We start from the raw sequence: 25,252 nt of genomic DNA on the forward strand, positions 1-25,252 counted from the left end.
CTCTGTGGGTAGAAAAACACAGTTCATTCTGACCAGTAAAGAACAGAGGATTGGAATGTCTTACCATGGCTTGGTTGGTTTGTAAGGCTGCTGTTCATCTGTCTGGTCAGAAAAGGCTGTGGTGGAGAGCAGACAGACCTGCAGACACAGGACGCCCAGCAGCCACATAGCCTGCTTCATGCTGATACACTAGAACCTGCTACACACTCAATTCCCTTTTGTACTTTTATCACATGGGTGCACAACGCACACTCATGCATGTATGCAACACACCCACTTTGCTCTCCAATCCTCTCTCTCTCTCTCAATTGAACTACCAGTATAGTGTACTACTTAATGCAGTATATATTTTTTACTTTATTTAACTAGGCAGGTCAGTTAAGAACAAATTCTTATTTTCAATGACGGCTAGGAACAGTGGGTTTTAACTGCCTTGTTCAGAGGCAGAACGACAGATTTTTCAATTGTCAGTTCGAGGATTCAATCTTGCAACCTTTCGGTTACTGGCTCAACGCTCTAACCCCTAGGCTACCTGCCGCCCCAAGTATATGGGGCATAGCATGATTACGGTGTGATTCTGCGCTCTGATACCGAGTCTACTACAAGCATCAGAGATTAGAGACATACCATGGAGCAGCAGAGGCCCCCAGTGAACTTTGCCCTCCCACACCACACCACACCACACCACACCAAAGCCCTGGCAGCAGCCCCAGCTGACTGGATCCTCATGTGACTGGGTTTCACATGAAGCAATCATTAGTCCAGCTTCATTCTCCAAAAAAATAATTTTACTGGCTCCCTCAAAAAGCCTGGACTCAGATCTGTGTCACACTAATGACCATTCACGTTGGCAAGACAGCACAAACAGATCTGGGACCAGGCTACAAAAAGCCTACTTACCCCAGGAAACCTCACTGTGTGACTGTTCACTGTTCACTGTTCCAGCAGGAGCTTGCTCTTCTTTTCTGGGATATAGTCACAGGCTGTGGAGTTTCCTGGTTATTAGTTTGTATTTATTTCACCATCTCTTGCAGTTGAGTACCTGTTTTTCTCTCTCTCTTTTTTTCATGCTGGGCTGATGCGTGTATAGAATGCATTGTTTTCTGGTTGGGTTCAGTAAGGGTGTGAGGAGCAAGGCTATCTGAAATGGGAAAGGGATGCCAGGATAAAAACTTCAGTGAGCATTCGGTTGATCATGACTTACATTAAAATGTGATCAAATGTGCCCACGAACAAATTTGTATTTACAAGTGTATTATTTCATTGCATTTCAGGTTCAGTAGGCCGATGTGATTAAGGAGTGTTAAACTTTGTTCCATGAAAAGTTACCCTCAAATCCAGCTGTTAGTTGCTCCTTAGAAATAGATGATGGAAGCTTAGAATATGATGACTTTATTCTCATTCAGTTAAAAACATTTCATGGAAAATGTATTGGTCAATTATATTCACTTTTGTCGATGAATGTAACTACTGTGGCATAGTCTTTGTGATATTACTGACGGGCTGTGCAAATGAATTTACAGTTTAGCCTACTGTGCTGCGTTCATTCCAAACAGTAAAATAACGGTTTGCATGTCGCTAGCAGGTGTTTGCAACCTCAATTGCGCTTGATAGTAGTCCAGATGCCGCCCTTTCCGTACTGTACAGAGACTGAAACATAGGTTACTAGCTTTATGCATGAGTTGCCTAAAAAGTCAGTCGAAATTCTGAAGAGTCTAACATGAAATGAGAATTAAATGGACTTGACTTACACGGATATGATCATGTAGGCTAGAGTGTTTCTGGTTTTTATAAATCGTGTTAATGCGCGCTGGCCAGAGACCGGGATTTGCTTACTGTACCGTGTGGAACTGAGAAGAAGAAGCCTAGGGCACGGACCGGTGAGTTACTTATTTGTCTATATTTTAATGTTTCGATATAAGCTACGTTTTAAGTGACAAATTAACATGTTATTATTACACCCCGTCAAAGTTATGGTAATACTATACTGATGAAGCAGAATATCCTAGTAGTAATAGCCAAATCATTAATATGAATTTGATTTCACTGTTCATCACTATCATCACAAGGTAGTGCTGGTATAATATCGAATTATTCACAAATGTACATTCAATCTCTCTCTCTATCTCTCTCTCCCCCTCCAAAAGAGATACTGAATGGATTAACACGATTGTACAGATGCAGGCAATGTTTCCTGTTAACTCCAGGAAAATGGACTCCTGTGTTCCTCCTCACATCAGCTCAACAGATTGTAAATCAGTAATCATACGCTATTATGTCAGAGTTGGAGTGAGACATCAGCTTTTGGACTGCCTACATGCATGCACACACACACACGCACGCAAGCACACACACGCAAGCACACACACACACGCAAGCACACACACACACACGCACACACACACACACACACACACACACACACACACACACACACACACACACACACACACACACACACACACACACACACACACACACACACACACACACCGTTGAATCTCTTCCGGGACTTCTGACATACGGTATTAGAGGTCTTCACTGGTCCACCTGAACCTGGATTCTCAGACCCGTCCCAGGACCTGAGCGAGTCCGGGTCCAAAAATTCAAACTTTTTCCTCGGGTCCCGGTCGGGTGTGTTTGATTGTCATCGGGTCTCGAGTCAACTACAGCTTATAGACCCTAATGGACCCGACCACAGCTCTGCATAGCCTATAGCATATTTATTTTACACTAATAAGGTGAATTTATTGATTTATAGAAGGCCTAGCCAACATATAAAACCTATTTGTTTACCAGAATGGCAACTTGGCTGATGTTCTTTTTTTTTGTCACTCGGGTCCAATCGGGTCTGGTCTAGACCCAGACCCATTAGGGTACGGGTCGGGTCTAGGTCTGGTTGTCGTTAGCTCCATTCGAGTTCGGGTTTGACTGTCCTGATTGTCCTCTAGTTCATATACAGTTAAACGTTGTTTGAAATGTTGCTCTGTGAGCCAGAATGAGAGAAAAGGAAACACTTGGGAAATGCAATTCAGGTCTTTGAGTACTAATTCTCCTTACAAAATGGCTTGATTGTTGTGGTTTAGCAGATTGAAATGTGTGTTCTCTCACCATGGGGGTTTAGGGTGCTGCTGTGCTGAGAGCAGTCCTAATCCCCTGCTGTAGTTAGTACCTTAATCAGGAGTTATTAACAAGCCAGTGATACGTGTCATACCTGGGTTCAAATACTATTTCAAATCATTCCAAATACTTTATCTAGGCTTGATTGACCTTGCCTGGTGCAATGGATCCAATACAACAGTTGAAAAAGTGCACACCCCACTAATATGGCACTTCAGGCAGGCTGAAGCAAATGCTAAAAGTATTTGAAGGTTTTCAAATTGTATTGAACCCAGGTCTGGGGGGGGGGTATTTGGCTGCTCCTGAAGAGTCAGACAGCTCAAGGTGTTGTTCAATCTGAGAGTACAAGTGTCTAGCACAGTGTAGCCCACCTAGGTTTTCCTTCAATCAGTCACACTTGTAATCTTGTGTTCAGTCTTGTTTTTCAGCACAGAGCGTTAGTTGAGCTTTTCATTCATCATTGTTCATCTTAAATATTTAGCTTTGTGTTTCCCGTACACACAAAATACCAACCATGATTTGTCTTTTGTCGTCGAGGAAATGAAGGACTTGGAACCAATCTAGACAATGGTATCTTGATTTAAGAGAGAGTCAGAGCCTACAGTAATATTTCAATGTACGGATGATTAGGTTATATTCATTCACTCAAGTAAAGGCATCTCATTGCTGAGTGAAAAGGGACTAATTACAATTCAGTCTTCTGTAAAAGGAGATCATTTTTATAACATTTTGTAAAGAAGTGTGCATTTCGGGAATGCTTATGGTTCTCCTACTGCATTGTTTGTACCCAGGAAGACAAATGATGCTATGTAAGGATTGGATAGGAAGGTCTTTCTGCCCGACCTGCATACCAGAAAACTCACACACTGACAAAAGACTGCAGAGTCACCATGTATTCCTTCCTGGTGCATGCTCTATATTGTGAAATCAACACAGACACAGCATTTCATTAGACCTATGAAGTAAAAAAGGTTTAATTTGTACAATTGAAGTCGGAAGTTTACATACACTTAGGTTGGAGTCATTAAAACTTGCTTTTCAACCACTCCACAAATGTCTTGTTAACAAACTATAGTTTTGGCAAGTCGGTTAGGACATCTACTTTGTGCATGACACAAGTCATTTTTTCCTACAATTGTTTACAGACAGATTATTTCACTTATAATTCACTGTATCACAATTCCAGTGGGTCAGATGTTTACATACACTAAGTTGACTGTGCCTTTAAACAGCTTGGAAAATTCCAGAAAATGAGGTCATGGCTTTAGAAGCTTCTGATAGGCAAATTGACATCATTGGAGTCAATTGGAGGTGTACCCGTGGATATATTTCAAGGCCTACCTTCAAACTCAGTGCCTCTTTGCCTGACATCATGGGAAAAGCAAAAGAAATCAGCCAAGACCTCGGAAAAAAATTGTAGACCTCCACAAATCTGGTTTATCCTTGGGAGCAATTTCCAAACGCCTGAACTTACCACTTTCATCTGTACAAACAATAGTATGCAAGTATAAACACCATGGGACCACGCAGCCATCATACCACTCAGGAAGGAGACGCATTCTGTTTCCTAGAGATGAACGTACTTTGGTGCGAACAGTGCAAATCAATCCCAGAACAGCAGCAAAGGACCTTATGAAGATGCTGGAGGTAACAAGTACAATAGTATCTATATCCACAGTAAAACAAGTCCTATATCAACATACCCTGAAAGGCCACTCAGCAAGGAAGAAGCCACTGCTCCAAAACCGCCATAAAAAAGCCAGACTACGGTTTGCATCTGCACATGGGGACAAAGATTGTACTTTTTGGAGAAATGTCCTCTGGTCTGATGAAACAGAAATAGAACTGTTTTGCCATAATGACCATCGTTATGTTTGGAGGGAAAAGGGGGAGGCTTGCAAGCCGAAGAACGCCATCCCAACCGTGAAGCATGGGAGGTGGCAGCATCATGTTGTGGTGGTGCTTTGCTGCAGGAGGGACTGATGCACTTCACAAAATAGATGGCATCATGAGGACGAAAACGGATGTGGATATATTGAAGCAACATCTCAAGGCATCAGTCAGGAAGTTAAAGCTTGGTTGCAAATGGGTCTTCCAAATGGACAATGACCCAAAGCATACTTTCAAAGTTGTGGCAAAATGGCAACAAAGTCAATGTATTGGAGTGGACATTACAAAGCCCTGACCTCAATCCTATAGAAAATGTCTGGGCAGAACTGAAAAAGCGTGTGCGAGCAAGGAGGCCTACAAACCTGACTCAGTTAAACCAGCTCTGTCAGGAGGATTAGGCCAAAATTCACCCAACTTATTGCGGGAAGCTTGTGGAAGGCTACACGAAACGTTTGACCCAAGTTAAACCATTTAAAGGCAATGCTACCAAATACTAATTGAGTGTATGTAAACGTCTGACCCACTGGGAATGTGATGAAAGAAATAAAAGCTGAAATAAATAGTTCTCTCTAATATTATTCTGACATTTCACATTCACTTCAACTGTATATTTGTTTTAGTTGAATCTTGATGTAGCTAGTTGTTAGTGATAGATACAGCAGTGAGGTGTGTGATACAGTCTTTGAAAAAAGGTGCAAAGTAGAACCATATATGGTTATTCGGTTTGTCCCCATGGGGACACTGCTGGTTCACTCATACTCCCTTCAATTCACCTATTCTCTGCTTTATAAAATCACAGAAAATACTAATTTGAAAGACAGAAATCATGGCAAAATGTTTAATTGTCAGTACTGTAAATGTAAAGTGATTAAGGGAATACCAGATACATTCACAATATTTCCATATCCATTTTAAAGCATTCTCACACATCTTTTTATATTTATCAGATTATTCAAACTCCTGATTTTAAAGTTGAAATACTTAGGTCAACACTAATGCTCAGGCACTATATAAAAGAAAGAAACATAGAATGCTAAAGGTTTTTAGGTAGAACCCTTTGTCTTACAATGAACCGTTGTTTATCAAAAAGGGTTCTTCAGACGAAAACAGTTCTTGGTGGAACCCTATTCCTCAGCAAATAACCCTTTTTTCTAAGTGAGCTCACTGAAAATGACTTTTGCTAAAGGAGGAGACGACACTGAGTATAGTTCTCTGTTGTACTGTGTTTATCTACGTTAGGCACACACTTAAGACAAGCTTAACCCACTCAAATCCCAACCTTAACCATTAGAAGAAACATCCCAAACTGTCCTTATATCATAATCTAAGAGAAACGTCCCCCTTTGACCTTTTCCCAATGTCTGTCATCCACTTACAGTCTGTCCTGAGCTCAGTGGAGACAACAGATTGGGGCAGGGGGTTGGATTGACAGTGGTACCTGAGTCAGCCATGAGGCGGAAGCTGGACATGTCGGGACTGACGGACGATGAGGCAGAGCACGTTCTACAAGTGGTGCAGCGGGACATGAAGCTCCGGAAGAAAGAGGACGAGCGCCTCAGGTAAGTTTGGACCTTTGGACCATAGAGTTGGATGGAGGGCACACTTGCCACAAAGCCTGTTTTAGCATGGGTAGTGCCATTGAAGGCTTTCAATATTATAAAGTAATCAACTTGTTGGGACTTGCTATGGGTTATGGAGGATCACAGATTTCCATCTAGGTCAAATCAAATCACACTGTATTTGTCACATGCTTTGTAAACAACAGGTGTAGACTAACAGTGAAATGCTGATTTACTGGTCCTTCCCAACAACGCAGAGAGAAAAAAAATAGAATAATAGAGAGTGCAAATCTGTCATCAAGGCAAAGGGTGGCAATTTTGAAGAATCTCAAATATAACATATATTTTGATTTGTTTAACACTTTTTTGGTTACCACATGATTCCATATGTGTTATTTCATAGTTTTTATGTCTTCACTCTTATTCTACAATGTAGAAAATAGTAAAAATAAAGAAAAACCCTTGAATGAGTAGGTTTGTCCAAACTTTTGACTGGAACTTTAGGTATGTACATATACTGTAGGTAGGGATAAAGTGACTGGGAAACAAGATAGATAATTAACAGTAGCAGCAGCGTATGTAATGAGTCAAAAGAGTTAGTGCAAAAAGGGTCAATGCAGATAGTCCGGGTAGCTATTGGTTAACTATTTAACTAACTATTTAGCAGTCTTATGTCTTGGGGGTAGAAGCTCTTTAGGCTCCTGTTGGTTCCAGACTTGTTGTTTGCCGTGCGGTAGCAGAGAGAACAGTCTATGACATGGGTGGCTGGAGTCCAGGCATTGGATATCACAGGAGATTTCCCATCCTGCCTCTGGCCCACTGTGTCTCCAAAACAAGAGACAGGAAGAGCCTGCCCTTTCCTGTTTGACTATGACTCACCTCCTGCCTAAATCACCATGGAAACTGGTATACACCCAATCTCAAACCCCCAAGGGACCTGGGGAGATCTGAGAGGATTGGATGGGGATAATCAATATGGCCTATCAAGGGGGAAATAGAGTCATTACTGTACAGTACTATATTGCTTATACCCATCCAGTCATTACCAGTCCTTTCAGATTTGCATAACTAGGTAGGGGTGTATGAATTCAAATGACAGCTATTGAAGGTCCTTAGATACAAGCGTCAACACCACAGTGTGCCGTTTGTGATAATTGGATACTAACTGAATGAAACTAAAAGGTGTCCTTGGTTGGTTCTGAATACCCACAATAGCAATGGATTAAATGCATTCATGTACTGAGTTATGCTTGGTGAGGTAGTGAGCAGTGAGAAGCATTCTCACCTTTCCTTAGCCCTGCTGAGTGAGCCTTCAGAGGGTTAAAATAACATTAGAATGTCACCACTTCTGTCCTATCTCTCTATTATGCTCCAGAACCTTCAGGGACAGTTCTTTCTCTCTCTCTCTCTCTCTCTCTCTCTCTCTCTCTCTCTCTCTCTCTCTCTCTCTCTCTCTCTCTCTCTCTCGTTCGCTCTCTCTCGCTAATGCATGCTTATGTACAGGGTGAGATTGTATCTCTTTCCCTGTTGAAAACCACAGTGAGTTATTCTGTCCTAATGGGCACAGAGTTGATCTAGCCTCGCAGAACCAGTCTGAGAGTTGTGTTAAAGTGGTGAGCTATCACGCAACCAGGCTGGTTCACGAGGCTGTTGTCGATCTAGTGGTAACTGAAACATGGGGATTTGGCCAAGATTATTAGATTGTTTTGGACTGATCAAAGTCTTGGCCTGAATCTTTGGTGTCTGGCCAGCATTCACTCGTGATCTATTGCAACATTCAGTGCAATAAGGTATGTGTCAACATTATGGAGATGTAGCTACCACGGAGGCTTGATCCACTTGACTAAGAGTAGTAGAGATGTGCTGGCCCTTACAACCTGGAATGTAGAAACCGCATAAGGAGTGTGTGCTCAGTCCTTGGAGACTCTAACTAGGCTTAGCTTAAGCTGAACCTTTTTTTCATTCCTCCTTGACTGATCTCAAGATAGTGGCAACTGACCAGAGGATGACCCGTTTGTAAAGACCAAGGCTTCACTTAGTTTATATCACAGCTGTACAACCTTCGCATAACCAGCATACTCTTGTTGGTGGTCTTCACCGCTCTATCTTCCAACCAGACGTTTGACCCTTCACTTTCCCAGTGATTAGGAAGTGAGTTTCGCTGCTGCTGCTGTGTTTGATTCTCGTAAACAGGGCAGGCGCTTACCATCAACTAATCTTGTTGTTTTCCATTTATGTCTGGATTTGTACAGTCAGGCTGGGGAGATTGGGCGAGCTTGATGGTGCAGTTTCTACACAGCATAACACACTGCTGGTTTCCTGAAGTGTGGCTTGATTGAATTTCAGCTGTATTCATCATCAGATTGATTATTATTCAGAATGTCCTCCTTGATTTAGAGGTAGTTTCAGAGATAAAACACTGGATGGTTTAGTTAGCGTCAGATCCTGTGATCCTGTTTTAATCAAATGCTGGTGATATACAGTACCAGTCACGCCCTGACCTTAGAGCTTTTTATGTCTCTATTTTGGTTTGGTCAGGGTGTGATTTGGGTGGGCATTCTATGTTCCTTTTTCTATGTTTTTGTATTTCTTTGTTTTGGCCTGGTATGGTTCTCAATCAGTGACAGCTGTCTATCGTTTGGGAACCATACTTAGTTTACTTTTTCCCACAGTGTTTTTGTGGGTAGTTATCTTCTGTTTTGTGTTTCTGCACCTGACAGGACTGTTCTGGTTTCCGTTCATTCTCTGTGTTATTTTTGTTATTGAGTTGATTCAGTTGAATTAAAAGTATGAACATTTACCACGCTGTGCTTTGGTCCACACCTTCTTCAACAGACAATCGTTACAGTACCAGTCAAATGGTTGGACACACCTACTCATTCAAGGGTGTTTATTTATATTGACTATTTTCTACATTGTAGAATAATAGTGAAGACATCAAAACTAGGAAATAACACATATGGAATCATGTAGTAACCAAACAAGTGTTAAACAATTCAAAATGTATTTTATATTTTAGAAACCTTCAAAGTAGCCACCCTTTGCCTTAATGACAGCTTTGTACACTTATACACCTGGCATTCTCACGACCAGATTCATGAGGAATGCTTTTCCAACAGTCTTGAAGAAGTTCCCACATATGCTGAGCACTTGTTGGCTGATTTTCCTCCACTCTGTGGTCCAACTCATCCCAAACCATCTCAATTTGGTTGAGGTCAGATGATTGTGGATGCCAGGTCATCTGATGCAACACTCCATCAATTCCACTCCATCAATTCTTGGTTAAATAGCCCTTATGCAACCTGGAGGTGTGTTTTGGGTAATTGTCCATTTGAAAAACAAATGATACTCCCACTAAGCTGATTATATCTCCCTCACTAACTTTAAGCATCAGCTGTCAGAGCAGCTACTGGTCAATGCACCTGTACACAGGCCATCTGTAAATTGCCTACCCAACTAACTCAATCCCATATTGTTATTCTTTTGCTCTTTTGCACCCCAGTATCTCTACTTGCATATCATCATCTGCACAGCTAGTTAACGCTAATGAATTTATCCTCTGCAGCAGAGATAACTCTGGGTCTTCTTTTCCTGTGGCGGTCCTCATGACAGCCAGTTTCACAAAGCACTTGATGGTTTTTGCGTCTGCACTTGAAGAAAGTTTCAAAGTTCTTGACATTTCCCTGATTAACTAACCTTCATGCAAGTAGCCTAGTGGTTAGAGTGTTGAACTAGTTACCGAAAGGCTGCAAGATCGAATCCCTGAGCTGATAAGGTAAAAATCTGTTGTTCTGCCCCTGAACAAGGCAGGTTAACCCACTGTTCCTAAGCCGTCATTAAAAATAAGAATTTGTTCTTAACTGACTTGCCTAGTTAAATAAAGGTAAAAAAGTAATGATGGACTGTTGTTTCTCTTTGCTTATTTGAGCTGTTCTTGCCATAATATGGACATGGTCTTTTACCAAATAGGGATATCTTCTGTATACCCCCTACCTTGTCACAATACAACTGATTGGCTCAAATGCAATAAGAAGGAAATAATATTGGCCAAAACTTTTAACAAGGCACAGCTGTTAATTGAAATGCATTCCAGGTGACTACCTCATGAAGCTGGTTGAGAGAATGCCAATAGCTGTCATCAAGGCAAAAGGTGGCTACTTTGGTGACTACATGATTCCATATGTGTTATTTCATAGTTTTGATGTCTTCTCTATTATTCTACAATGTAGAAAATAGTAAAAAATAAAGAAAACCCATGGAATGAGTAGGTGTGTCCAAACTTTTGACTGGTACTTTAGTTACTGTCTATTAATGACACAATGGCTTAATGACATTGAGCTATAATTTGTTAACTGCACACACACACACACACACACACACACACACACACACACACACACACACACACACACACACACACACACACACACACACACACACACACACACACACACACACACACACACACACACACACACACACACTACCCTCTTTGCAAACCGGAATCCATTTATCCGGAGGCTGCATTCATTGTAGCTGGGGATTTTAACAAGGCTAATCTGAAAACAAGACTCCCTAAATTTTATCAGCATATCGATTGCGCAACCAGGGCTGGAAAAACCTTGAATCACTGCTATTCTAACTTCCGCGATGCATATAAGGCCCTGCCCCGCCCTCCTTTCGGAAAAGCTGACCACGACTCCATTTTGTTGATCCCTGCCTACAGACAGAAACTAAAACAAGAAGCTCCCGCGCTGAGGTCTGTTCAATGCTGGTCCGACCAATCTGATTCCACACTCCAAGACTGCTTCCATCACGTGGACTGGGATAGGTTTCGTATTGCGTCAGACAACAACATTGACGAATACGCTGATTCGGTGTGCGAGTTCATTTGAACGTGCGTTGTATATGTCGTTCCCATAGCAACGATTAAAACATTCCCAAACCAGAAACCGTGGATTGATGGCAGCATTCGCGTGAAACTGAAAGCCCGAACCACTGCTTTTAATCAGGGCAAGGTGACCGGAAACATGACCGAATACAAACAGTGTAACTATTCCCTCCGCAAGGCAATCAAACAAGCTAAGCGTCAGTATAGAGACAAAGTAGAATCTCAATTCAACGGCTCAGACACAAGAGGTATGTGGCAGGGTCTACAGTCAATCACGGATTACAAAAAGAAAACCAGCCCCATCACGGACCAGGATGTCTTGCTCCCAGGCAGACTAAATAACTTTTTTGCCCGCTTTGAGGACAATACAGTGCCACTGACACGGCCCGCAACTAAAACATGCGGAGTCTCCTTCACTGCAGCCGACGTGAGGAAAACATTTAAACGTGTCAACCCTCGCAAGGCTGCAAGCCCAGACGGCATCCCCAGCCGCGCCCTCAGAGCATGCGCAGACCAGCTGGCTGGTGTGTTTACGGACATATTCAATCAATCCCTATCCCAGTCTGTTGTTCCCACATGCTTCAAGAGGGCCACCATTGTTCCTGTTCCCAAGAAAGCTAAGGTAACTGAGCTAAACGACTACCGCCCGTAGCACTCACTTCCGTCATCATGAAGTGCTTTGAGAGACTAGTCAAGGACCATATCACCTCCACCCTACCTGACACCCTAGAACCACTCCAATTTGCTTACCGCCCAAATAGGTCCACAGACGATGCAATCTCAACCACACTGCACACTGCCCTAACCCATCTGGACAAGAGGAATACCTATGTGAGAATGCTGTTCATCGACTACAGCTCGGCATTTAACACCATAGTGCCCTCCAAGCTCGTCATCAAGCTCGAGACCCTGGGTCTCGACCCCGCCCTGTACAACTGGGTACCTGGACTTCCTCACGGGCCGCCCCCAGGTGGTGAGGGTAGGCAACAACATTTCCACCCCGCTGATCCTCAACACTGGGGCCCCACAAGGGTGCATTCTGAGCCCTCTCCTGTACTCCCTGTTCACCCACGACTGCGTGGCCACGCACGCCTCCACCTCAATCATCAAGTTTGCGGACGACACAACAGTGGTAGGCTTGATTACCAACAACGACGAGACGGCCTACAGGGAGGAGGTGAGGGCCCTCGGAGTGTGGTGTCAGGAAAATAACCTCACACTCAACGTCAACAAAACTAAGGAGATGATTGTGGACTTCAGGAAACAGCAGAGGAACACCCCCCTATCCACATTGATGGAACAGTAGTGGAGAGGGTAGTAAGTTTTAAGTTCCTCGGCGTACAGATCACAGACAAACTGAATTGGTCCACCCACACAGACAGCATCGTGAAGAAGGCGCAGCAGCGCCTCTTCAACCTCAGGAGGCTGAAGAAATTCGCACTCACAAACTTCTACAGATGCACAATCGAGAGCATCCTGTCGGGCTGTATCACCGCCTGGTACGGCAACTGCTCCGCCCACAACCGTAAGGCTCTCCAGAGGGTAGTGAGGTCTGCACAACGCATCACCGGGGGCAAACTACCTGCCCTCCAGGACACCTACACCACCCGATGTTACAGGAAGGCCATAAAGATCATCAAGGACAACAACCACCCGAGCCACTGCCTGTTCACCCCGCTATCATCCAGAAGGCGAGGTCAGTACAGGTGCATCAAAGCTGGGACCGAGAGACTGAAAAACAGCTTCTATCTCAAGGCCATCAGACTGTTAAACAGCCACCACTAACATTGAGTGGCTGCTGCCAACACACTGACTCAACTCCAGCCACTTCAATAATGGGAATTGATGGGAAATGATGTAAAATATATCACTAGCCACTTTAAACAATGCTACCTAATATAATGTTTACATACCCTACATTATTCATCTCATATGTATATGTATATACTGTACTCTATATCATCTACTGCATCTTTATGTAATACATGTATCACTAGCCACTAACTATGCCACTTTGTTTACATACTCATCTCATATGTATATACTGCACTCAATACCATCTACTGTATCTTGCCTATGCCGCTCTGTACCATCACTCATTCATATATCTTTATGTACATATTCTTTATACCCTTACACTTGTGTCTATAAGGTAGTAGTTTTGGAATTGTTAGCTAGATTACTTGTTGGTTATTACTGCATTGTCAGAACTAGAAGCACAAGCATTTCGCTACACTCGCATTAACATCTGCTAACCATGTGTATGTGACAAATCAAATTTGATTTGATTTACCCTTTTCAGTTGTTATTGCATCAAGAGGCTAAACTCTCATTCCATGCAGCTAGTGTACCTTGGCTAAGGCTTTCTCTCTCTCGCTCTACCCATCTGTCCCCAAGTGCTTGCTCTATGCATCCTGCTTTTCAATTTCTCCTTTGACATGCAGGAGCATCACACAATATCATATAGGGATGAAGGGATGAGTGAGAGCCCGGAGGCACTGAAAGACACATCACACTCAGTGTGGTCTCAGAGATCCGAGTTAAGAGGGAGAAACTATATAAACTCAGCAAAAAAAGAAATGTCCCCTCACTGTCAACTGCGTTTATTTTCAGCCAACTTGTGTATATATTTGTATGAACATAACAGCATTCAACAACTGAGACATAAACTGAACAAGTTCCACAGACATGTAACTAACAGAAATGGAATAATGTGTCCCTGAACAAGGGGGGTGGGTCAAAATCAAAAGAACCAGCTGCATCAAGTACTGTAGTGCATCTCCTCCTCATGGACTGCACCAGATTTGCCAGGTCTTGCTGTGAGATGTTACCCCACTCTTCCACCAAGGCACCTGCAAGTTCCTGGACATTTCTGGGGGGAATGGCCCTAGCCCTCACCCTCTGATTCAACAGGTCCCAGACGTGCTCAATGGGATTGAGATCCGGGCTCTTCACTGGCCATGGCAGAACACTGACATTCCTGTCTTGCTGGAAATTTGGCACAGAACGAGCAGTATGGCTGGTGGCATTGTCATGCTAGAGGGTCATGTCAGGATGAGCCTGCAGGAAGGGTACCACATGAGGGAGGAGGATGTCTTTCCTGTAACGCACAGTGTTGAGATTGCCTGCAATGACAACAAGCTCAGTCCGATGATGCTGTGACACACCGCCCCAGACCATGACGGACCCTCCACCTCAAATTCAATCCCGCTCCAGGGTACAGGCCTCGGTGTAACGCCCATTCCTTCGACGATAAACACGAATCCGACATTCACCCCTGGTGAGACAAAACCGCGACTCGTCAGTGAAGAGCACTTTTTGCCAGTCCTGTCTGGTCCAGCAACAGTGGGATTGTGCCCATAGGCGACATTGTTGCCGGTGATATCTGGTGAAGACTTGCCTTACAATAGGCCTACAAGCCCTCAGGTCAGCCTCTTTCAGCCTATTGCAGACAGTCTGAGCATTGATGGAGGGATTGTGCATTCCTGGTGTAACTCCGGCAGTTGTTGTTGCCATCCTGTACCTGTCCAGCAGGTGTGATGTTTGGATGCACCGATCCTGTGCAGGTGTTGTTACACGTGGTCTGCCACTGCAAGGACGATCAGCTGTCCGTACTGTCTCCCCGTAGGGCTGTCTTAGGCGTCTCACAGTACGGACATTGCAATTTATTGCCCTGGCCACATCTTCAAACCTTATGCCTCCTTGCAGATGAGCAGGGACCCTGGGCATCTTTCTTTTGGTGTTTTTCAGAGTCAGTAGAAAGGCCAGTAGTAGTGTCCTAAGTTTTCATAACTGTGACCTTAATTGCCTACCGTCTGTAAGCTGTTAGTGTCTTAACGACCGTTCCACAGGTGCATGTTCATGAATTGTTTATGGTTCATTGAACAAGCATGGGGAACAGTGTTCAAACCCTTTTACGAATTATCTTTGAAAGACAGGGTCTTGAAAAAGTGACGTTTCTTTTTTAGCTGAGTTTTATGTTACCCAATACCACTGAGGTGTTGCCATTCTATTCTCACATTCCTGCAGTTCATACCCTGATGAAGACAGCTTGGCTGTCGAAACGTTGGTAATTACATTTTTGCATCTGACCTCCTAGAGTGTGCGGCTCTCTTTTATTTTCACATTCCTGCAGTACCTGGTAAAAGAGTGCCAACATGGTTGCCATGTTCTCAGAATATAAGATATTAATGTTCTAGACACGTTTCATGGGAACGTTGCAAGAACATTCATGTGTCCAGTTTTCTGAGAGTTCAGAGAATATTCCATCAATGTTCCATCAAACATACACAGAACATGGTTGCCATTTCCCGATTAAAATATGAATGTTTTAGACACGTTTCATGGGAATGTTGCAAGGACATTCACGTGTCCAGTTTTCTGAGGGTTAGGAGAATATTCATTCAACGTCCCACCAAACATACTACACAGAACATGGTTGCCATGTTCTCAAATGATAAGATATTAATGTTCTAGACACGTTTCATGAGAACGTTGCAAGAACATTCCTGTGTATCAGTCATTGGGATGGTCGCAAAGAAACATTCTATTAAAAAAAATATTGTTTCATCATTATACATCACCCCTTGTTACTGTGGCTGAGCCCATCAAAGATCTGATTGATGAACCACCGATCCATTCACAGCTCTTTGTTTGTTGGCAAGGTTAGGGACACTTATACACACACAAACAATGCTTTTAACATACAGTGTTTTCAGCTTACATATTTGACACACATGATTACATTTTGCATGTTCATTTATAAAGTTATTATTATTCCACATGTCCACCCCTGGGATTTGAATTGTACACGTACATATCCCAACCAGAAGCCATGGATACCAGGCAACATCCGCATCGAGCTGAAGGCTAGAGCTGTCGCTTTCAAGGAGCCGGACACTAATCCGGACGTTTATAAGAAATCCCGCTACCCACTCAGGTGAACCATCAAACAGGCAGAGCGTGAATACAGGATTAAGATTGAATCATACTACACCGGCTCTGATGCTCGTCGGATGTGGCAGGGCTTGAAAACTATTGCGGACTACAAAAGGAAACCCAGCCGAGAGCTGCCCAATGACACGAGCCTACCAGGCGAGCTAAATGCCTTTTATGCTCGTTTCGAGGCAAGTAACACTGAAGCATGCATGAGAGCACCAGCTGCTCCGCACGACTGTGTGATAACGCTCTCGGTAGTCGATGTGAGCAAACCTTTAAAACAGGACAACATTTACAAAGCCACAGAGCCAAACGGATTACCAGAGCTTGTACTCAAAGCATGCGCAGACCAACTGGCAAGAGTCTTCACTGACATTTTAACCTCTCTCTGACCGAGTCTGTAATACCTACATGTTTCAAGCAGACCACCATAGTCACTGTCCCCAAGGAAGTGAAGGTAACCTGCCTAAATGCTTACTGCCCCGTAGCAATCACGTTGGTAGCCATGAAGTACATTGAAAGGCTGGTCATGGCTCACATCAACAGCATGATCCCGGATACCCTAGATCCACTCCAATTCGCATACCGTCCCAACAGATCCACAGATGATGCAATCTCAATTGCACTCTACACTGCCCTTTCCCACCTGGACAAAAGGAACAGCAATGCCAGAATACTGTTCATTGACTACAGCTCAGCGTTCAATACCATAGTGCCACAAAGCTCATCACTTAGCTAAAGACCCTGGGACTAAACACCTCCCTCTGCAACTGGTTTCTGAACTTCCTGACTGGCCTCCACAGGTGGTAAGGATAGTTAACAACACCTCTGCCATGCTGATCCTCAACACTGCGGCCCCTCAGGGGTGTGTGCTTAGTCCCCTCCTGTACTCCCTGTTCACTCACGACTGCATGGCAAAACATGACTCCAACACCATCATTACGTTTGCTGACGACACAACAGATTACCGACAACAATGAGACAGGCTATAGGAAGGAGGTCAGAGGCCTGGCAGTGTGGTGTTAGGACAACAACCTCTCCCTCAATGTGAGCTAGACAAAGGAGCTGATCATGGACCACAGGAAAAGCCGGGCCTAAAAGGCCCCCATTGACATCGATGGGGCTGTAGTGGAGCGGGTCGAGAGATTCAACTTCCTTGGTGTACGCATCACCAACGAACTATCATGGTCCAAACACACCAATACAGTTGTGAAGAGGGCATGACAACACCTTTTCCCCCTCAGGAGACTGAAATAATTTGGGTCCCCAGGTCCTAAAAAAGTTCTACAGCTGCACCATTGAGAGTATCCTGAACGGTTGCATCACCGCCTGGTATGGTAACTGCTCAGCATCTGACCGTATGGCGCTACAGAGGGTAGTGCGTATGGCCCAGTACATCACTGTGGCTAAGCTTCCTGCCATCCAGGACTTATATACTAGGCAGTGTCTGAGGAAGGCCCAAAAAATTGTCAGAGACTCCAGTCACCCAAATCATAAACTGTTCTTTCTGCTACCGCACGGCAAGCAGTACCAGAGTGCCAAATCTGGGACCAGAAGACTCCTTAACAACTTCTAACCCCAAGCCATAAGACTGCTGAACAATGAATCAAATGGCCTCCCAGACTATTTACAATAATGTTGCACACCCAATTTTTCAGTTTTTGATTTGTTAAAAAAGTTTGAAATATCCAATAAATGTCGTTCCACTTCATGATTGTGTCCCACTTGTTGTTGATTCTTCACAAAAAAATACAGTTTTATATCTTTATGTTTGAAGCCTGATGTGGCAAAAGGTCGCAAAGTTCAAGGGGGCCGAATACTTTCGCAAGGCACTGTATATTTGACCTCTTGGTGATGTCATTCGGAAACATAATGTTAACTTTCACTGCTGTGCGGATGACACACAGCTGTACATTTTGATGAAACATGGTGAAGCCCCAAAATTGCCCTCCCCTTAAGTTAATACTTTGTAGCGCCACCTTTTGCTGCGATTACAGCTGTAAGTCGCTTGGGGTATGTCTCTATCAGTTTTGCACATTGAGAGACTGAAATTTTTTCCCATTCCTCCTTGCAAAACAGCTCAAGCTCAGTGAGGTTGGATGGAGAGCATTTGTGAACAGCAGTTTTCAGTTCTTTCCACAGATTCTCGATTGGATTCAGGTCTGGACTTTGACTTGGCCATTCTAACACCTGGATATGTTTATTTTTGAACCATTCCATTGTAGATTTTGCTTTATGTTTTGGATCATTGTCCTGTTGGATGACAAATCTCCATCCCAGTCTCAGGTCTTTTGCAGACTCCATCAGGTTCTTCCAGAATGGTCCTGTATTTGGCTCCATCCATCTTCCCATCAATTTTAACCATCTTCCCTGTCCCTGCTGAAGAAAAGCAGGCCCAAACCATGATGCTGCCACCACCATGTTTGACAGTGGGGATGGTGTGTTCAGGGTGATGAGCTGTGTTGCTTTTACGCCAAACATAACGTTTTGCATTGTTGCCAAAAAGTTCAATTTTGGTTTCATCTGACCAGAGCACCTTCTTCCACATGTTTGGTGTGTCTCCCAGGTGGCTTGTGGCAAACTTTAAACGACACTTTTTATGGATATCTTTAAGAAATGGCTTTCTTCTTGCCACTCTTCCATAAAGGCCAGATTTGTGCAATATACGACTGATTGTTGTCCTATGGACAGAGTCTCCCACCTCAGCTGTAGATCTCTGCAGTTCATCCAGAGTGATCATGGGCCTCTTGGCTGCATCTCTGATCAGTCTTCTCCTTGTATGAGCTGAAAGTTTAGAGGGACGGCCAGGTCTTGGTAGATTTGCAGTGGTCTGATACTCCTTCCATTTGAATATTATCGCTTGCACAGTGCTCCTTGGGATGTTTAAAGCTTGGGAAATCTTTTTGTATCCAAATCCGGCTTTAAACTTCTTCACAACAGTATCTAGGACCTGCCTGGTGTGTTCCTTGTTCTTCATGATGCTCTCTGCGCTTTTAACGGACCTCTGAGACTATCACAGTGCAGGTGCATTTATACGGAGACTTGATTACACACAGGTGGATTGTATTTATCATCATTCATCATTTAGGTCAACATTGGATCATTCAGAGATCCTCACTGAACTTCTGGAGAGAGTTTGCTGCACTGAAAGTAAAGGGGCTGAATAATTTTGCACTATTATTCCCCCCCCCAAAAATCCTAATAGATAAATTCAGTTGGTGGAAATCACCCTCCCCTCTCACTCATCCTCTCTCCCCCTCATCCTCTCTTCCCCCCTCTCCATCATCCTCCCTCAGTGAGCTGAAGCAGGAGCTGGATGAGGAGGGAAGTCGCTGCTCCCTCCTCTCCCGGCAGCATCGCTTCAACGAGCGCTGCTGCATCCGCTGCTGCTCTCCATTCACCTTCCTGGTCAACCCCAAGCGCCCGTGTCTGGACTGCAAGTACAACGTCTGCAAGACCTGCCGCTCCTACAGCAAGAAGGACAAAGCCTGGGTCTGCTCTGCGTGTCAGAAAGGGAGGTCAGTGGGGATGGAGGAATGTGTGATTCTGTGTACAGGTATAAGCGGGGATGAAAGTGGGAGGAGGTGTCGTAGGATGGTGGATTGGAGATGAAATAGAAGACTGTCATAGAATTGTCCATGTGTGTGGGTGTGTCTATGTGTTTGGGTGTGTCAATGTGTGTGTGTGTGTGTCTATGTGTGTGGGTGTGTCTATGTGTGTGTGCATTTTGTAGTTAGCCTATTTGCCAATGATGAATGACAGTGACAGTCTTCATCCGCTGTGTGAGATTGTGTTGAGCCTTCGACCTCAGTGACTAACATGTATTTAGTACTGGAGATGGCAGGTAGCCACACTGTCATAAACACATGTAATCTCAACAGTCTCCTCTCTCAGACGTCACTGTCTGTGACACCTGTACACCGCCCGTGTCAACTTACTTTATATTCACTATGCAACATACTGTACATGCACACACACTGTCGCACCTCAACATGGCAACTACCACTCACACATTTACTAAGTTCATCACCCGTGTAGACCTAGAGACACACATTTACTAAGTTTATCACCCGTGTATGCCTAGAGACACACATTTACTAAGTTTATCACCCGTGTAGGCCTAGAGACACATATTTACTAAGTTTATCACCCGTGTAGGCCTAGAGACACACATTTACTAAGTTTATCACCCGTGTAGGCCTAGAGACACACATTTACTAAGTTTATCACCCGTGTAGGCCTAGAGACACACATTTACTAAGTTTATCACCCGTGTAGGCCTAGAGACACACATTTTAAGCAAACGCAAAATAGGGTCATATAGTTATGACCCTATAAGTCTCTCTGACTGGAAGTGTTGCAGTTTGTTTGCTTTAGGTAACACTGATCTTTGGTAAAGTTTTAACTAAAGCCACACTTCTCCCCATTGATTTGATATTTTGTTCTGTTCAAGACATATTGTGGTCATGCAGTACTGTTCATGGGCAAGCTACTATGTGCATATTAATGTTGACCAGTTAATTGAGCTTACCCTGGGTTGTCCAGTAATGGTTAGGTTAAATCACATCAGTCCACAGGGACCACAACCTCTGTGTTATGTTGAAGCCCTCATTAACCTCATTTATTATTCATGAGCCATGCTGCTTTGCATACAGTAAATATCTTAAGACAGGCTCATCTAGAAATTGTAAATACTAAGCCAATGGTTGGTCTCTTTTGTAATATTATAGCTTATGATATAGGCTCGTATTCACACTGTGTATCAGACACTCATAGATATCTTCAGAAAGTATTCATACCCCTTGACTTATTCCACCTTTTGTTGTGTTACAGCCTGAATTCAAAATTGATTAAATATATTATTTTACCCAGCTACACACCATACCCCATAATAACAAAGTAAATTTTTGTTGTTGTTGTAATTTTAGCAAATTGATTCAAAATAAAATACAGAAATATCTCATTTACATAAGTATTCACATCCCCGAATCAATACTTTGTAGAAGCACCTTTGGCAGCGAGTTTTTCTGGGTAAGTCTCTAAGAGCTTCCACACCTGGATTGTGCAACATTTGTCCATTATTCTTATCAAAATTCTTCAAGCTTTGTCAAATTAGTTGTTGGTCATTGCTAGACAACCATTTTCATGTCATGCCATAGATTTTCAAGTAGATTTAAGTAAACACTGTAACTCGGGAACATTCACTGTCATCTTGATATGAAATTAAAGTGTAGATTTGGTTATTGAAAGGTGAATTAAGGTGAATTAATCTCCCAGTGTCTGGTGGAAAGCAGACTGAACCAGATTTTCCTATAGGATTTAGCCTGTGCTTAGCTCCATTCCGTTTCTTTTTTATCCTGAAAAAACTCCCCAGTTCTTAAGATTACAAGCATACTCATAACGTGATGCAGCCACGACTACGCTTGAAAATATGGAGAGTGGTACTCAGTAATGTGTTGTATTGTATTTGCCCCAAACATAACACTTTGTATTCAAGACAAAAAGTGAATGGCTTTGCCACATCTTTTGCAGTATTACTTTAGTGCCTTGTTGCAAACAGGATGCATGTTTTGGAATATTTTTATTCTATACAGGCTTTTCTTTTCACTCTGTCATTTAGGTTAGTTTTGTGGAGTAACTACAATGTTGTTGATCCATCCTCAGTTTTCTCCTATCACAGCCATTAAACTCTGTAACTGTTTTAAAGTCACCATTGGCCTCATGATGAAATCCCTGAACGATTTCCTTCCTCTCCGGCAACTGAGTTAGGAAGGACGCCTGTATCTTTGTAGTGACTGGGTGTATTGATAAACCATCCAAAGTGTAATTAATAAATTCACCAAGCGCAAAGAGATTTTCAATGTCTCCTTTATTTGTAAGGCATTGGAAAAACTCACTGGTCTTTGTGGTTGAATCTGTGTTTGAAATTCGCTGCGTGATTGAGGGACCTTACAGATAATTGTATGTGTGGGGTACAGAGATTAGTTATTATTGGACACAGAGTGGGTCCATGCAACTTATTATGTGACTAGTTAAGCACATTTTTAATCCTGAACAAAGGGGTTGAATGCTTATTCACTCAAGACATTTAACCTTTTAATTTTTAATAAAAAATGTACATTTTAAAAAACATGATTCTACCTTGAAATTATGGGGCATTGTGTGTAGGCCTATGTCAAACAATCTCAATTTAATCCATTTTAAAACCAGGCTGTAACAATACAAAATGTGGAAAAATTCATGTACTGAATGTACTGTAAATATCGGGAAAATGTCTCTGTCTTTTAGAGATGAGGATCTCATCCTCACAATTGGCTACTGCACTCTGAAGATGTCGAACACTTCTGATTCTCTGTGGACCAACTGTATTAAATGCATCAACTGTGGCTGAAGTGGGTTGGTGCTCCTCCAGAACTCAATGCCTCTACATATGTACAGTACTACTTTAATTTGACCAGTTTCTCACAGCAGGAAAATATTACTTCAACAACAGGAAATGTGAATTATTATGTGGATTGTAATTCATGGACATTTTTGTAGGGGTTGGTAAATGCTTTGACATTTTAAAGTGAAAATTACAAACTTTAGAAGCCTTTTTAAATCTCAAATACTTTACAATTTAAATTTTCTGCTGCACAGGAAAAATATCTACGACAACAGAGTAATCAAATTAATGCAGGTGCATCATTTTGGCACCCAGAATTAATTCTTGCATGGTCTGCCCAGTAAGTCGATTTTGACTGTCATGAGAGACTAGCAGCTGCACTACAGGTGGTGATTTCATGTCTTAGTGAGTCTGTTCAACGAGGCAGGATGCAGAAGAACTGTGTAGGCTATGCTAGTTGCCCTGCATGACTTGTCCAGCATCTCTCTGGCCTTGTTTATACCTGGCGCTAACATGGGTTCTGTGTCCTGATCTTGTCCACATTCTGATTGTGCCCACATTTTCAGACATGTGTCTACACATAGTACTAAAATGTGCCTCTTATCTGTCCTCTGTGTCTGCATTGTGAACAGATGTCCTGGTCCTACCCTGGCTAAATATGTGGTTGCTTCAAGTTGTGTATTTACGGTCTTCTGTTATCAGCTCCAATGTTAGTCCATTATAGCCTAGTTTGTTAAACAGCCTACATAAACAAAATGCCAAAATGTAAGGCAATCCCATATTGTTTTAATACATTGAACAGTCCACATTGTTCTAAGTAATTGCATGGCTTTAATATGGAAATATATTGTTAAACATAACATTCACACTTATGCCAACTATAAAACGCATCATGAGCCTTGGGCCAAACATTGCCAATTAGCAAGATAAGTCACCATTGACTTATCTTAGACCTAAAAAGACAGTGAATCATTTGAGTCAAATTCTAATAAAACAAAAAAACGTCTTGTTTTAAATAAGCTACAGTATGTCTAAATAGAGTTAGGCGACAGGAACCATAATTGCGCCCCATGGGCATATAATAGTAAGACTACATAGACTATGGAGCTTTGATATGACTATCATCGCCGTTGATATGGCCAATAGTGACTTTGCCAGGTAAATGAACAGCCTACAGTACAGCCTACTGTTACCAGGTGTAAACGGGACCTTTGTAAGTGAGTCAACCTTGGCAACGGTTGGCTGGGAGTAATATGTGAAGTCTGATTGTCTGAGAGTGTACAGGGGTTCGCAGTTCATTGACTAAGAGTCTATATGAGGCAGCAGGTGAAGACTGTTTGTGTGAGTGTGCAGCGGAAAGCAGCCTATTGGCTGAGAGTGTTCAAGAGACCGTGTGTCATTGGCTGACTGGGTTCAAGAAGCAACAGGTGAAGGGTAGCCTAATTAGCTGAGAGTAGTGTCAAATAAGTTGGATCTGTTCCGAAAGTGGACCTGGGGCTTTCCCAGCCGAACCCGATATGCATCATTTTTCATGTATTTTTTATATAGAGACCCGTTCCGAAAGTACCCGAGGAACACTAGACCCGTTCCGTGTAGGCCTGTTCAGATCCAGACCCGGTCCGATCCGAATGAGGGAAGCAGCAGAAAAGACTGTAGTGCATGCACTTTCTCATAATTACAAATAACAACTCCATTCAGAATATAAAGCAGCAGTCTGTTGGCTCTTGGTCATTGTAGACTATCCTCCTCATTTAACTTTTAACTCTGTCATCTTAATTACATCTTCCATTGATTAGGTATCTCCTAACTTTTGCCCCACAAGGAGGCTCTATGACAGTAGCCTATTGCCACTTTGATGACTTACGGTTGGCCAACAACAACAACAAGCCCAGCTGCTTTTCACGATAGTGTAAAGCAAAGAGCAGCAGCATAAATTCGACACATTTTCTCTCTCTACTGCAGCAGTCGGGTTCGGATCTACATGGGTCCTTCTGGACAAGTCATTAAAATTACACATAACGAGACCCGTGACAATCATATCAGATCCGACCCAGACCTGTGACATTATTTAGAATTCAGAATCCGGACCCTCTCGGGTATTCGGGTACAACTGAATCCGTGAAGACCACTGGCTGAGAGTATACAGAGAAAAGCAGGCTTTTGGCTGAGAGTGTTGAAGAGACAATAGAGTCAACTGACGACTGACTGCCGACTGACTGATCGACAAAGAACTTTGCATCATAAATAAATACTCATTATTATTTGTATATCAGTCAGTGTGTCATTGGTTGACAGTGTTCCGGAATTAGCATTCTTAATTCCATTCCTTTACTAGATTTGTGTGTATTGGGTATATGTTGTGTAATTGTTAGATATTGTTAGATGTTACTTGTTACATATTACTGGGCTAGAAGCACAAGCATTTCACTACATCTGTCAAACATGTGTACGTGACTAATAATTGGATTT

The 25,252-nt window shown here is 42.9% G+C and overlaps 1 protein-coding gene across 8 annotated transcripts in view; it reads left to right on the forward strand.

Annotated features, from left to right (window-relative positions):
- The first annotated feature begins 760 nt into the window (after window positions 1-760).
- The window catches only part of myripa (myosin VIIA and Rab interacting protein a), a 51,781-nt gene continuing 27,289 nt past the window's right edge, over window positions 761-25,252 (forward strand). For 2 of the 8 annotated variants that reach the window (XM_042328636.1, XM_042328637.1), the window contains exons 1-3: window positions 831-1,033; window positions 6,389-6,569; window positions 19,695-19,916. In XM_042328636.1, coding sequence (XP_042184570.1) covers window positions 835-1,033; window positions 6,389-6,569; window positions 19,695-19,916 — 602 coding nt within the window. In that variant the 5' untranslated portion in view covers window positions 831-834. Of the gene's footprint in view, window positions 1,034-1,274; window positions 1,881-2,147; window positions 2,252-6,388; window positions 6,570-19,694; window positions 19,917-25,252 lie in introns of all 8 variants that reach the window. The other 6 variants (XM_042328639.1, XM_042328640.1, XM_042328641.1 and 3 more) reach the window with 6 other exon arrangements.

Source organism: Oncorhynchus tshawytscha, linkage group LG10 (genome assembly GCF_018296145.1).
Source record: "Oncorhynchus tshawytscha isolate Ot180627B linkage group LG10, Otsh_v2.0, whole genome shotgun sequence".
Taxonomy (NCBI): domain Eukaryota; kingdom Metazoa; phylum Chordata; class Actinopteri; order Salmoniformes; family Salmonidae; genus Oncorhynchus; species Oncorhynchus tshawytscha.